Below are 15,350 nucleotides of genomic sequence, written 5' to 3'. Positions count from 1 at the left end.
TCTAATTTAGCTCCCATATAAACCGATTTCCCGATTTGACTTCTTGAGCCCCTGGAAATCTAAATTTTTATCCGATTTGAATTCCAACAACTGTGCTATGTACCGTCCAAATCGGTCTATAACCTGATGTAGCTCCCATATAAACCGATCTAACGATTTGACTTCTTTAGCCCCTGGAAGCCGCAAATTTTGTCCGATTTGATTTCTTGAGCCCTTACAAGCTGCAATTTGTGTCCGATTTGGCTGAAATTTTGCACATAGTATTCTGTTATGACTACCAACAACTGTGCTAAGTACCGCCCAAATCGGTCTATAACCTGATATAAAGGGTGATTTTTTTGAGGTTAGGATTTTCATGCATTAGTATTTGACAGATCACGTGGGATTTCAGACATGGTGTCAAAGAGAAAGATGCTCAGTATGCTTTGACATTTCATCATGAATAGACTTACTAACGAGCAACGCTTGCAAATCATTGAATTTTATTACCAAAATCAGTGTTCGGTTCGAAATGTGTTCATTCACCGTAACGTTGCGTCCAACAGCATCTTTGAAAAAATACGGTCCAATGATTCCACCAGCGTACAAACCACACCAAACAGTGCATTTTTCGGGATGCATGGGCAGTTCTTGAACGGCTTCTGGTTGCTCTTCACTCCAAATGCGGCAATTTTGCTTATTTACGTAGCCATTCAACCAGAAATGAGCCTCATCGCTGAACGGTGAATGAACACATTTCGAACCGAACACTGATTTTGGTAATAAAATTCAATGATTTGCAAGCGTTGCTCGTTAGTAAGTCTATTCATGATGAAATGTCAAAGCATACTGAGCATCTTTCTCTTTGACACCATGTCTGAAATCCCACGTGATCTGTCAAATACTAATGCATGAAAATCCTAACCTCAAAAAAATCACCCTTTAGCTCCCATATAAACCGATCTAACGATTTGACTTCTTGAGCCCCTGGAAGCCGCAAATTTTGTCCGATTTGACTTCTTAGGCCCTTAAAAGCTGCAATTTGTGACCGATTTGGCTGAAATTTTGCATGTGGTGTTCTATTATGACTTCCAACAACTGTGCTATGTACGGTTCAAATCGGTCCATAACCTGATATAGCTCCCAAATAAACCGATTTGACTTCTTGAGCCCCTACAAGCCACAATTTGATTTGGTTGAAATTTTGCATATAGTGTTCTGTTATGACTCTCAACAACTGTGCCAAATATGGTCCGAATCGTTCTATATCCAGATATAGCTCCCATATTTTAGCAGAATCCTCGGTGGTGGGTTCCCAAGATTCGGCCCAGCCGAACTTAGCACGCTTTTACTTGTTTTTATACCCACCACCGAAGGATGGGGGTATATTCATTTTGTCATTTCTTTTGTAACACATCGAAATATCCATTTCCGACCCTATAAATCAAATATATTCTTGATCAGCGTAAAAATCTAAGACTATCTGGCCATGCCCGTCCGTCTGTCCATCCGACTGTCTTTTGAAATCACGCTACAGTCTTTAAAAATAGAAATATAGAGCTGAAACTTTGCACAGATTCTTTTTTTGCCCATAAGCAGGTTAAGTTCGAAGATGGGCTATATTGGACTATATCTTGATATAATCCCCATATAGACTAATCCGCCGATTTAGGGTCTTAGGCCAATAAAAGCCCCATTTATTATCCGATTTTGCTGAAATTCGGAACAGTGAGTTGTGTTAGGCCCTTCGACATCCTACTTTAATATGTCCGACATTGGTCCAGATTTGGATATAGCTGCCATATAGACCGATCTCTCGATTTAAGGTTTTGAGCCCATAAAAGACGCATTTATTATCCGATTTTGCTAAAATTTGCGACAGTGTGTTGTGTTAGGGTTTTTGACATCCTTCTTCAATTTGGCCCAGATCGGTACAGATTTGAATATAATTGCCATATAGACCGATCTCTCGACTTAAGGTTTGCGCCCATAAAAGGTGCATTTATTGTCCGATTTTGCCAAAATTTGGGATAGTGAGTTGAGTTAAACCCTTAGACATATTTCTGCAATTTGTCCTAGATCGATCAAGATTTGTATAAAGCTGCCATTAGACCGATCTCTCGATTAAAGGTTTTTGGTCCATATAAGGTCATTTATTGTCCGATTTCACCGAAATTTTGGACAATAAATTGTGATGGATCCTTCGACAATCTTCTTCAATTTGGCTCAGATCGGTCCAGATTTGGATATATATATAGACTAATCTCCCGATTTAGGGCCATAAAAGGCGCATTTATTGTCCGATTATGTCGAAGTTTTCGTCGAGTTGTGCTCTTCGGCATTTTTCTGCAATTAGGCCCAAATTGGTACAGATTTGGATATAGCTGCCATATAGCCCCATAAAAGGCGCATTTATAACCACGATTTCAGGTCAGAGAACATGTTGTCTTAGCATATGCGGAGCGATGAGGACCACACCCACTAGGGCACTGGAGAAAATTCTTAATATCCGAACCATTGACATACAGATTAAGTATGAGGCAGCCTCTGCGACTATGAGACTTAAGGCGATGTGGGATTGGATTGAGGATGGGAGCGGCTCATACCATCGCGGCATAATCAAAGCGACGATAGGAAACCTGGAAGAAGGAAAGAGGTTTCCCATCGGATACCTCTTCCCTTCCTTGAACCTTGAAGTCGAGTGCGAGGCACTGCTATCATCGGCACAGTCTTGGATTGACGGAACCCTAGTATTGCAATCTGAAAGATCATGTTACACGGATGGATAAAAGCTTGAGGACAGAGTGGGCCTAGGGGTTTACACCGAGAACCCAGGGACTAAGGTCTGTTTTAGACTGCCTCACCATAGAACGGTCCTGCAGGAGGAGATCCGGGCGTTCACGGAATGCGTGAGATGGTGTGGTGCTAACGCGAGGACGTCGAGTCTGAACATCTTTATCGACAGTAAAATTGCCATAAGGGCAATAACAACCAGGACGGTAAGATCAGTAACAGTCTTGCAGTGTAAGAAGGAGATTAACGCCTTCTCTGAGGATGGCAAAATCTGCATCGTTTGGTTGCCGGGCCATAACGTAGCAAAATTTTGTTAAGACAGAACCAAAATTATGGAAACTAGAGCCCAAAAATGTCATATTGGATGAAACCTATTGGAACATTAAAAAGAACGTCTTGCGAAAAATTTTGTATAGACCGGACCAAAATTACGGCTACTAGAGCCTAAACATTTCATATCGTATCAAACATATATATGGGAGCTATATCTAAAACTGTACCGATTTTGATAAAATCGTGCAAAATTTTGTAAAGATCGGATTAAAATTATGGCTACTAGAATCTAAAAATGCCATATGGGATGAAACATATATATGGGAGCTATATCTGAAACTGAACCGATTTTGTTCAAAATCAATAGCGTTCGTCCTTGAACCAAAAAAGTGACTTGTGCAAAATCTTTCGATATTCGAACAGAAAATGAACCCTGTACCTTGATCCCAAGAATATCAAATATCGAATATACTTTTTGAAGTCGAGAGGCGCGGATTAGGATTTTATTTTCGATACACGGTTTCTTCGGAGAAACTTCTTAGAAATGTATGTAGTTTACGTTTTTGCTATACGATTTTTTTGGAAAAAAAATCGATCCGATGCATATACTTTCTTAGAACTCTGATCAATATTTGAGGTCTTGCAAACAAAATGAAGTAATTAGTGTACAATGAATACCCACTGAGCATCAACTTCCTATGAAGATGCTACATGTTTTAAGTCATTGAACTTTTTTGTTTTCATTAAAGTAAAACCTCAATACAATCAAAAGAAGCATTTACACAAAACCATTCGCAATTAAAATAAAGCAATATGCCGTTGATACTCGTCTTTATTAAAAGCAACCAAATTAAAATGCTTCTCCACAAGCCATGTCGACACGTTTTGCCCCAATTCGAGCTAAACCTGCAGAATTCTGATGAACATAATTAAATGTGTGTTCGGGATGTTATTGTTCTTTAATATTAAACCTCCCAATTATTTAGTCAGATTCAATATTAAATAAGTTAGCTAACACGTCGTCAGATACCTTTGCGAATAAACCCGACTTTTGTGTTTTTGCCACACTACGGTTTGGTAAATACCCCTTTAAAACGAATGGCCAAATATTTGCATAGCTAAAGGTGTGCTTTCAAATAAAAAAGTAACAAATAGCGTGTATCCATATGTTTGTATTGTGGCTATTGCAAATAAATTTATAAATATCTTTAGTTTTGTTTACGAGTATACCCTCCACCTAAGGTTGGGAGTATACTAACATCGTCATTCCGTTTGTAACTCATGGAGATAACGATCTGAGACGCAACAATCAACATATGCTTCCTCGCCTTGCCATTCAACATCTACTTAGCCATGTCTCTCCGACTCTCTGTCTATTCGTCCGTTTGTCTGTCGAAAGCACTCAACTATCGAAGGATTAAAGCTAGGTGCTTGAAATTTTGCCAAAATATTTCTTATTAGTGCTGATCGGTTAGGATAAAAAATGGGTCCAATCGGTCCATGTTTGAATAAAACTCCCAAATAAACCGATCACCCGATTTGATTACTCGAGCCTCTAGAGGTCGCATGTAACATCCAACACCCATGCCAAGTATGGTCTAGCTCCCACACTGAAAAAAAAAATTGTCCCAAAATTTAAGATTTTTCCTTATTCATAGGATTTTAGCAATGAAAACGAGCCAAAAAACTAAAAGTTAAAAATAAAAATGCTATCTTTGAATTTAATTTCCTATTTACTAACAGACAGGCCTATCCGTTTCAGATTTTGATCGCTGATTGACTCTTATTTTACTTCATAACTGTCCAACTATTAGCATCTTAGCCTAAAAAAAATAAACATTTAAAAAAGATCCTATTTGTTCGCTAATAGAGAAATTACGGTACTTTGCCAATACCGCCTGGTATTATTTTGTTCGCGTCATTGGCAAAGATTTTTAATACCATTTGGTATTAATTCAATACCAGACAAAGGAGGCTATTAAGAATTGACGGCCTCATATTTGTATTCTTGTCATCGCGCCAGAAGTGTTGTTGAGCTTTGTACATAAAATATTGATGTCATTATAATATGTTTGTTAAACAAAAAAATAAAATGTTTTAATACAATTTGAGTACGTAAAATATATACAAATTCTATACATATAAAAATAATTTAGAAAAAAAAACAACTTTGGTCGAAAAAACAACTACGAAAGTTGTTAATTTTCCTGCAACAATTTATTTTGAATCTCAACGACCCAAAGTACAAATTTGTTGTTGAAAGGCACTCTTGGCAAGCCAACATATGACAACAACAACAATAGACAAAAAACCAGTCAACACATGTGCTTTGCTTTGAGTGGTGGTGTTTTTATTGGGTTGCCCAAAAAGTAATTGCGGATTTTTCATATAGTCGGCGTTGACAAATGTTTTCACAGCTTGTGACTCTGTAATTCCATTCTTTCTTCTGTCAGTTAGCAGGTGTTACTTTTAGCTTGCTTTAGAAAGAAAGTGTAAAAAAAGTATATTTGATTAAAGTTAATTCTAAGTTTTATTAAAAATGCATTTACTTTCTTTTAAAAAATCCACAATTACTTTCTGGGCAACCCAATATTCTCTTTGTTCTGCTCGTGCTGCTTTGTCTCATTCGGCTTATCTACCAGGCTTATCTCTCTCACTCTCTTTACTATTACCCTTAAAAACAATTTTTAATAAATTTGATGCCGCAAAGGATTGAAATCATGATCTCATTTTTGGTAGTCTTGCACTCATCCTCTAGCCTACCGACATCATCTTCTTTATGATGAAATAACTCAATAGGTACTTAATTAAATTAAAACAAGTAAAAGTGTGTAAACTTCGGCCGGGCCGAATCTTATATACCCTCCACCATGGAACGCATTTGTCGAGTTCTTTTCCCGGTATCTCTTTTTAGGGGAAAAAAGGATAAACGAAAAGGTTTGCTATGCTATTGGAGCCACATCAAGTTATCCGGTCCGATTCGGAGATCGATTTATATGGGAGCTGTATCAAGCTATAGACCGATTTAGACCATATTTCTCGCGTATGTTGAACATTATAGGAGAAGCTGTTTTACAAAATTTCAGCCAAGTGTGAAAATAATTGCGCGCCCAGGAGGCTCAAGAAGTCAAGATCCCAGATCGATTTATATGGCAGCTATATCAGGTTATGAACCGATTTGAACCTTATTTGGCACAGTTGTTGAAAGTCATAATAAAATACGTCGTGCAAAATTTCAGCCAAATCGGATAAGAATTGCGCCCTCTAGAGTCTCAAGAAGTCAAGACCCAAGATCGGTTTATATGGCAGCTATATCAGGTTATGGACCGATTTGAACTATACATGACGCAGTTGTTGGAAGTCATAGCGAAACACGTCGTGCAAAATTTCATTCCAATCGGATAAGAATTGCGCCTTCTAGAGGCTTAAGAAATCAAGACCCAAGATCGGTTTATGTGGCAGCTATATCAAAACATGGACTGATATGGCCCATTTACACTGCCAACCGACCTACACTAATAAGAAGTATTTGTGCAAAATTTCAAGCGGCTAGCTTTACTCTTCGAAAGTTAGCGTGCTTTCCACAAACGGACGGACGGACGGACATGGCTAGTTCGACTTAAAATGTCACGACAATCAAGAACATATTGGTTGCCCAAAAAGTAATTGCGGATTTTTCATATAGTCGGCGTTGACAAATTTTTTCACAGCTTGTGACTCTGTAATTGCATTCTTTCTTCTGTCAGTTATCAGCTGTTACTTTTAGCTTGCTTTAGAAAAAAGTGTAAAAAAAGTATATTTGATTAAAGTGTATTCTAAGTCTTATTAAAAATGCATTTACTTTCTTTTAAAAAATCCGCAGTTACTTTTTGGGCAACCCAATATATACTTTATGGGGTCTCAGACGAATATTTCGAGTAGCTACAAACAGAATGACGAAACTAGTATATCCCCATCCTATGGTGGAGGGTATAAAAATATCCTCCGAGGTTCATCAAAATTAGTTCAGAATTAGATATAGCTCCCACTTTGTAGTTATAGGGTTGGTATAGGGTATTATACAGTCGGCACCGCCCGACATTTGCCTTTCCTTACTGGTTTTGTTATAATTTTTTGTATATGTATTGTATTAACCTGTTTAGCGTGAATTTTAAATTCAATTCTCACTTAGCTTAGGTAACAAAAAACCAATAATTTGGAACAATATGACTAATTCTTGATTTAGTTTTTTTTTTCTCTCTCCCAAAGTAATGAAAAAAGCAAAAAATAAAATACAAAATGCAGCAAGAATATAAAAAGAAAGTTAGGACAGGGAAAATAAACATGGGGGAACATGGAAGATATTGTAGAGAATAGTCGAGCGGAACAAAAGGCTTCACCGTATACCAACAATCCCATGGCAGCCGGTTGAACGTACCGGATTGACCCGATAAAGTCTTTTGTCGGTAGGGGTTGCCGCCTCAGTGTACAACACACTGCTACAACAACAACCAACACGTAAAAAAGTGCTAAGCTCAGCCGGGCCGAATCTTGGGAACCACCACCATGGATTCAGCTAAAAATTTACACAAAATAAATTTAATTGAAGGGCATAATTTTACTCTACGTATTACAATAAATTTCTGACAAACCAGGCCGATTCTTGTAGCCGAATGAGGGTAATCGAAAGATCGGTACACATGGAAACTATATTCGTTTATCGACCTAGTAGGACCGTACTTGGCACAGTTTTTGGAAGTCGTAACAGAATACTACGTGCAATTTTAGCCAATTCGGACAAGAATTGCGGCTTCCAGGGGCTCAAGATGTGAAATCGGGAGATCGGTTTATATGGGAGCTATATCAGGTTATAAATCGATTTGAACCGTAAACGGCACGTTTGTTCCAAGTCGTAATGGAACATTACATGCTAAATTTTAGTAAAATCGGACTAAAATAACGGCTTCCAATGGCCAAAGATATCAAATCGGGAGATCGGTTTATATGGGAACAATATTATTGTAGATTATATACCGAATTATTCCATCCATTTATCCGATGTAGCCCATTTGCATTCCCTAACGACCTACATCGATAAGCAGCATCTGTGGAATTGGAATTTCAAACGGCTGGCTTTACGCCTTCGACCGCTATAGAGATATCGACTGACGGACGGACGGACACGGTTACATAGAGACGATGTGTCTCAGATCAATACTTCGAGGTGTTACAAACAGGATAGTTGTACCACACATCCCGGCACGGGATAGTTGTGAGCACCACAAAGGCTCTAACATTGAAGTCCAATCTGTGTGGTATTCATTGCTGTCACGAGAAGCTTAGTTGCGAGTTACCCGGCGCGTCCACAGTCGCGGACAATTGGCGTTATCGAGCGGAGAGTCTCAGTGAGAGGCCGGGCGCCACCGGCTCTTGCACAAATACTGAGTGCTCATGATGTTCGTCATGACAAGGGGAGTTATTGGCGCCTTTAAATAACCAATGGCCACCCTGTTCCCACGGCGATCGGTCCTTTGGACAGGAAAGATATAAAATACATGATGAATTTTCGAACATAGTGTTTTCTTAAGAGAAAAATGTAGCAATTGAGCAATACGTAAACTCCACTTACTACTTAACCTACGAACGGTAACCCAAAGTATTGGGTTGCCCAAAAAGTAATTGCGGATTTTTCATATAGTCGGCGTTGACAAATTTTTTCACAGCTTGTGACTCTGTAATTGCATTCTTTCTTCTGTCATTTATCAGCTGTGACTTTTAGCTCGCTTTAGAAAAAAAGTGTAAAAAAAGTATATTTGATTAAAGTTCATTCTAAGTTTTTTTAAAAATGCATTTACTTTCTTTTAAAAAATCTGCAATTACTTTTTGGGCAACCCAAGTGATGGTATGGGCAGCTGTGATCGCCGATGGCCGTCATAATCATAGTAAAATTGAGTTATTATCGGGAAAACATTTTCGAACCTGCTTTGGAGCAATTGGCAAGCAAACACACACACACACACATACCTACATGTATGTTTTACATTACAACATCCCGGCATGGGATAGCTGTAAGCACCACACAAGCTGGAACATAGAGGTCCGATCTGTGTGGTGTTCATTGCTGTCACGAGTAGCTTAGCTACGAGCTACCGGGCGCGTCCACAGGTTGCGGACAAAAAAGGTAAAAGTGAAGCAATATTTGTTTTCAACTGTGGAATACTTGTGTTCGTGTTCAGCTTCGGTTTTATGTATTGCAACGATCTAACCTTCTCAGAGGCTTGTCAAGAATCGCTACCCTCCTCCACATGCAAGTTCGACCACAACAATAAAAAACACAGCACTTAGGTTTATGTACAAATTATTTGTACAGGGTCCGCTCCGCTGCGCCTTCTTTCACTCTTTTATTTTATCTGAGGCAAGAAATAAGTCCTGGTTTGGATATTTCTGATATTTCTCCTCAATGTGGATATCATTTTCGTGCTCTTCTTCCGGTATGGGGATATTTTTGGGGGTGAGGTGGACGCCCGTATATCAGATCCGTGATCTAGTCCAAAAATACCTTTCATTTGAGCCACATATTGTCATTATTGGTTTATATTTTCATTTGGCGGGTTTTGGAGGTGGCGCGGCCCCCCTAGTTATTTCACCCTAAATAAGGATACCAAATTTCCGTTTTTGAGTTATTATAAACATACAAAATTTTGTTTAAATCGCCCTACACATCTCCGTGATCGGACGTTTTTGAAAATAAGGGCAGTCCATTAAAGTTTGGATGTTAGTTCTACTTCATTCTCTTGGTTTTGGTGGTGAATTGGAGTTGCCAAACCCTTTGCCCCGAAAGTGGATATAAGATTCTAGTCCCAAAACCCTTAAACACTTGGCATAAAACAGATACCAGATTTGAGCGCCTTTTTGCCATTATCCACAAATATTTGATATCAAATTCCTTTTCTACTAACAAATTTAGGGTTGGACCCTGAAATAACATCAGCATCGTGCTGGAGCACGATTTGGTTTGACCCTAAAATTTCAAGCATTTTGAAGGTTGCTATCAACACATTCAGGGCAAGGGGTCTCGTTCAGATCCACACTAATTAATTTTTGTTGTTGTTTTGGTTATCTACATTCAAAATCATATTTCAAAGCTACCACTTGGTATACCTCATTTTTAAAGATCCGTAGGTCCACCTGTTTCTATCCCAATTTGAGGGTAAACAAGTAAAAAGGCGTTAAGTTCGGCCGGGTCGAACTTTGGATACCCACCACCTCGGGTATATATGTAAACCACCTTTCATCAAAATTCGGTGAAAATTTCATACCTTATACTCATATACCTCATACCGATCTGAACTATATACGACACGCATGTCGAAAAGCCGAACATAAGTCACTGTGTCAAATTTCAGTGAAATCGGCTTATAAGTGGGCCTTTTATGGGGCCAAGACTTTAAATCGAGATATGGGTCTACATGGCAGCTATATCCAAATCTGGACCGATTTGGGCCAAGTTGCATAAACATGTCGAAAAGCCTAACACAAAGCACTGTCCCAAATTTCGGCGAAATCGGACAATAAATGCCTCTTTTATGGGCCCTAAACCTTAAATCGAGAGATCGGTCTATATGGCAGCTATATGAAAATCTGGACCGATCTGGGCAAAATTGAAGAAGGACGTCGAAGAGCCTAACCAAACTCACTGTGTCAAATTTCAGCGACATCGGACAATAAATGCGTCTTTTATCGCCCCAAAACCTAAAACCTAGATATCGGTCTATATGGCAGCTATATCCAAATCTGGACCGATCTGTGCGATATTGCAGAAGTAAGTCAAGCGGCTTAACTTAACTCACTGTTCCAAATTTCGGCGACATCAGACAATAAATGAGCATTTTATGGGCCCAAAACCATAAATCAAGAAATCGGTCTATATGGCAGCTATATCTAAATCTGAACCGATCTGGGCCAAATTGAAGATATATGTCAAAGGGCCTAACACAACTCACTGTCCCGAATTTCAGCAAAATCGGATAATGAATGTGGCTTTTATGGGCCTTACACCATAAATCGGAGGATCGATCTTTATGGCAGCTATATCCAAATCTGGACCGATTTGAGCCAAATTAACGAAGGATGTCGATGGGCCTTACACAATTCACTGTCCCGAATTTCATCAAAATCGGATAATAAATGTGGCTTTTGTGGGCCTAAGACCCTTAACCGGAGGATCGGTCTATATGGCAGCTATATCCAAATCTGAACCGATCTGGGCCAATTTAACGAAGGAAGTCGAAGGGCCTAAGACAACTCACTGTCCCAAATTTCCGCGAAATCGGATAATAAATGTGGCTTTTATGGGCCTAAGACCCTAAATCTGAGGATCGGTCTATATGGCAGCTATATCCAAATCTGGACCGATCTGAGCAAAATTAACGAAGGATGTCGAAGGGCCTAACACAACTCACTACCCCAAATTTGAACAAAATCGGATAATAAATGTGGCTTTTATGGGCCTAAGACCCTAAATCGGCGGATCGGTTTATATGGCAGCTATATCAAGATATACTCCGATATAGCCCATCTTCGAACTTAACCTGCTTATGTACAAAAAAAAAGAATCTGTGCAAAATTTCAGCTCAATATCTCTATTTTTGAAGACTGAAGCGTGATTTCAACAGACAGACGGACGGACATGTCTAGATCGTCTTAGATTTTTACGCTGATCAAGAATATATATACTTTATAGGGTCGGAAATGGATATTTCGATGTGTTGCAAACGGAATGGCAAAATGAATATACCCCCATCCTTCGGTGGTGGGTATAAAAATTGTACTCTACTACCAAAGGCCTGTTGTCCTATTCTATATTGATCGGCCTTCATATGTTATTTTTAATTCCTTTTTTTGCTTAGGGCAGGACACATCCTTTCATTTGAGTACAATATATTCTCGGTCGTCCTACAAGACAGTTTGGTGTTGATTTTATTCGGAGGAGAGGTTCGCTCCCCTGACGCTAAGTCCCAAAAACAATGGATTGGAGTGCTTTATTATTACGATATACATATCCTGCTGAAAGGCAGGACGGCAGCACAGCAGGACGTGACCCAGATTCTTAAATTCTTAAATCAATATTAGATTCGAACTCTACTGACGTAGACCTGTCTTTAAATTCACATATTATCCCGCTTGAACTACACGTCCTATTGAAGGATATTTAGTGGATGGACCGGTGCCAGACTCTATCCCAAACTCCTATCTCAAACTCTATCTCAACTCCCAAAGACCTTTCATTTGATCCACATTTTGTGGCACCTTTCATTTGATATCCATATTGTCCCAATTAGTAAATATGGCTTGCGGGGGGGTTTTGGGAGTGGAGAGGAATACATTTGTATATCATATTTGTACTCTACTTTTAAATACCTTTCATTTGATACCCATATTGCCCAAAGCGGTGAAAGTGTCTTGTTGGAGTGTTTTTTAGGGATGGGGTACCCCCCCAAACCCTTTGGCAAAATTTGTATTCCAAGTTCGTACTCTTAAATACCGTTCGTTTGATACCCATATTGCCCCAATTGGTAGACATGTGCGTGCGGTGGGTGAGAAGGCCCCTCAGACATCAAGGAATAAATTTGTATGTCAGATTTCTACTCCACTTTTTAATACCTTTCATTTGATACCCATATTGCCCAAAGCGGTGAAAGAGTCCTGTTGGAGGGTTTTGTTGCGGATGAGAGATCCCCATTATGAAATTGTTTTCTTAAATGTTGTAAAAGTGTTTCATAAATGTTATGACAACTTTCCTTAAACTATGTTTGATTTTCATAAATAGTATGACAATTTTCATTGAATTCCGATTTATGAAACGTGTTTCGTAAATGTTATGAAAAGTTTCATTGGGACGTATTGGGTTGCCCAAAAAGTAATTGCGGATTTTTCATATAGTCGGCGTTGACAAATTTTTTCACAGCTTGTGACTCTGTAATTGCATTCTTTCTTCTGTCAGTTATCAGCTCTTACTTTTAGCTTGCTTTAGAAAAAAAGTGTAAAAAAAGTATATTTGATTAAAGTTCATTCTAAGTTTTATTAAAAATGCATTTACTTTCTTTTAAAAAATCCGCAATTACTTTTTGGGCAACCCAATATTTAAATTTTTTTTATGTTAAGACAAAATAATTAATGTCATGAACATTTTTCTTTCTGTGTATCATTTGATTTAAAACGTGTATATCCTCTTCTCAAATAACGGGGTACATCAATGTATTATTAACGATACGTTGAACATGTTATCGGCAGTAGAACAGTTACTTCTGAAGTTAGCCTGAAATTCGTTTATATTTTCATACTTCTCGGTGCAATTTGCCAACCTGTGTCCATTATTTCGTAGCATGTTAGTTAAAATACCTGAGACAAATGTTTGCTAACAGACGTCATATCGTTATGCTTGTTAACACAGCAGTCATGCTTTCCCAGTTTCGGCAGTGTGTTTTAAAACCAAATACAGCTTCTTAGCAGACATTTTAAAAATAGCCCTCAAATTTGAAGAAGTAAAACTGCTTTAAATTACATTACACCAACAAATACCTCAAACAAGAAACATGCATTTCCCCCACCCCTCTCAAAGCCGCTAACTGCATTTGTCGAAACACAGCGGGGTATTAAAAAAACCATACCATTCGACACTTCACGCACATTGACAACTTTAAAACCCCACCAACCATCTCTAAGTTCGAACGTTTGATGTAAGAAATCACATTTCACCGCTTTGAAGGTCGATCCAAAAACACACGTTCGTGTGCTAATGCTTTTTGGTCTGAATAGCCGTCTGGCTCAACACACACTCCCACACACAGACAGATATACATAAGAAGCAAGCACACCTAAATATGAGCATTTTAAGTGTATTACACACCAGCAAACAAACAAAAAAAAAACAACAATTCTTTGCCCTTTCTTTCTGTACCAATTGCGATTGTTGGGGCAGAAAGAAGAGAAATTGCCAAAAATGTACCCCAAAGAAAAAAAAAAAGAGTTCTTTTGTGGAAGCAATAAAAAAAAATCAAAAGAAATCACTTACATTCGTCAATTGACCCCATCCAGTTGGCCAGTCAGATGGATTGTTCCAGGGATCAGTGGGATATGGGTCGATAGGTGTACGGTCACCATGCCGGAAGAGCTTAAATTATATAAAATTGTGGGGAAGAACCAAATCATTCATGGTAAGGCCATGCCTTGGGCAAATATATTGAGGAGGAAAAGTTTTCCTTCCTTCAGTTGACTTCACACTTACCACATGGGCAAAGACCAATTTTCCTTTCAATTTTGTAGCAGCTGTTGCTTCTTTATGTGCAGCGGCAATATCCACTTCTCCCCCACCTCGTTCTGTCGTTGTGGCCCCAACCAAATTCAATATGCACACTAATAACAATAGACACCAACAACAACAACTTTGACATTTAAACAGCTTTGCTGCTTTTGTTGTTGGCCAAACTTTATTTTGCATAATTCTTGTAGTGGTACACTTGCGATTTCATGAAAAAAAAACTAAAACTTAGACAATATCTACTGCTTCACACTATGTACCACCGAGGAACACTTTTAGCACTTGGTTTTCTATTTTTTTTATATATCCTAATTGTTGCTAATTTTTTGCGTTTTTTTTACTGCATTTCTGAGAGTTTAGTGTATTTATTGCCTATTACTTTTTTTTCTTCTTCGACTCTCAAACTACAGACGACGAACGCGCAGTACCGTAAAAACAACCATCTAACCCGGAGCGCGGAGCACACACAACAAAAATCAAAACTGGCCGCTACTTTTGTTTTCGCCAAAATATCTCTAGAGTTGAGTATTTGTTGTTATTTATTTGCAAACAGTTTTTCTCTCTCTCTCTCTCTCGCTCAATTTAAGATGAGAGATAAAAACTTTTAAACAGAGGCGTTGTTGACAAGGCCTTTTTTAAGAGGCCTTCTAGAAGACAATGAAAATATTCTTAAGCTGAATTGATTATGAATGCAACGCAAAAACCGTTTTATAATTCAGTTCCGCTTTCGTTCAAGATATGATACATTAGGTTTGTTCGCATACTTTTCCAGTAAAAATTTGGAGGTTAGTTAGAAAAAAAAGAAAGAAAACACAGCTGGTTTTCAAAAACATATGTTCGATGGTGCAAAGCTACCCGCTTGAAATTTTGCACATATACTTAATATTGATGTAGGTCGTTGGGGATTGCAAATGGGCCATATCCGTTCAGATTTGGATATCACTCCCATTAAAACCGATCACCCGATTTGACGTCTTGAGCCCCTGGAAGCCGCAATTTTCATCCG

At 38.6% G+C, this 15,350-nt stretch overlaps 1 protein-coding gene across 2 annotated transcripts in view; it reads right to left on the bottom strand.

The window, feature by feature from the left end:
* LOC106085262 (prostatic acid phosphatase) overlaps positions 1 to 14,825 on the bottom strand; it is a 44,773-nt gene extending 29,948 nt beyond the window's left edge. For both annotated transcript variants that reach the window (XM_013249417.2, XM_013249419.2), the window contains exons 1-2: positions 14,312 to 14,825; positions 14,099 to 14,197 (exon numbers count right to left, since the gene is read on the bottom strand). In XM_013249417.2, the coding sequence (XP_013104871.2) occupies positions 14,099 to 14,197; positions 14,312 to 14,524 (312 nt within the window). In that variant the 5' untranslated portion in view covers positions 14,525 to 14,825. The remainder of the gene's footprint in view (positions 1 to 14,098; positions 14,198 to 14,311) is intronic.
* Between the last annotated feature and the right edge of the window lie 525 nt (positions 14,826 to 15,350).

The sequence above is a fragment of the Stomoxys calcitrans genome, chromosome 2 (genome assembly GCF_963082655.1).
Source record: "Stomoxys calcitrans chromosome 2, idStoCalc2.1, whole genome shotgun sequence".
Lineage (NCBI taxonomy): Eukaryota > Metazoa > Arthropoda > Insecta > Diptera > Muscidae > Stomoxys > Stomoxys calcitrans.
Note: the sequence above shows the minus strand (reverse complement) of the source record. Positions and strands in the feature narration are given on the sequence as shown.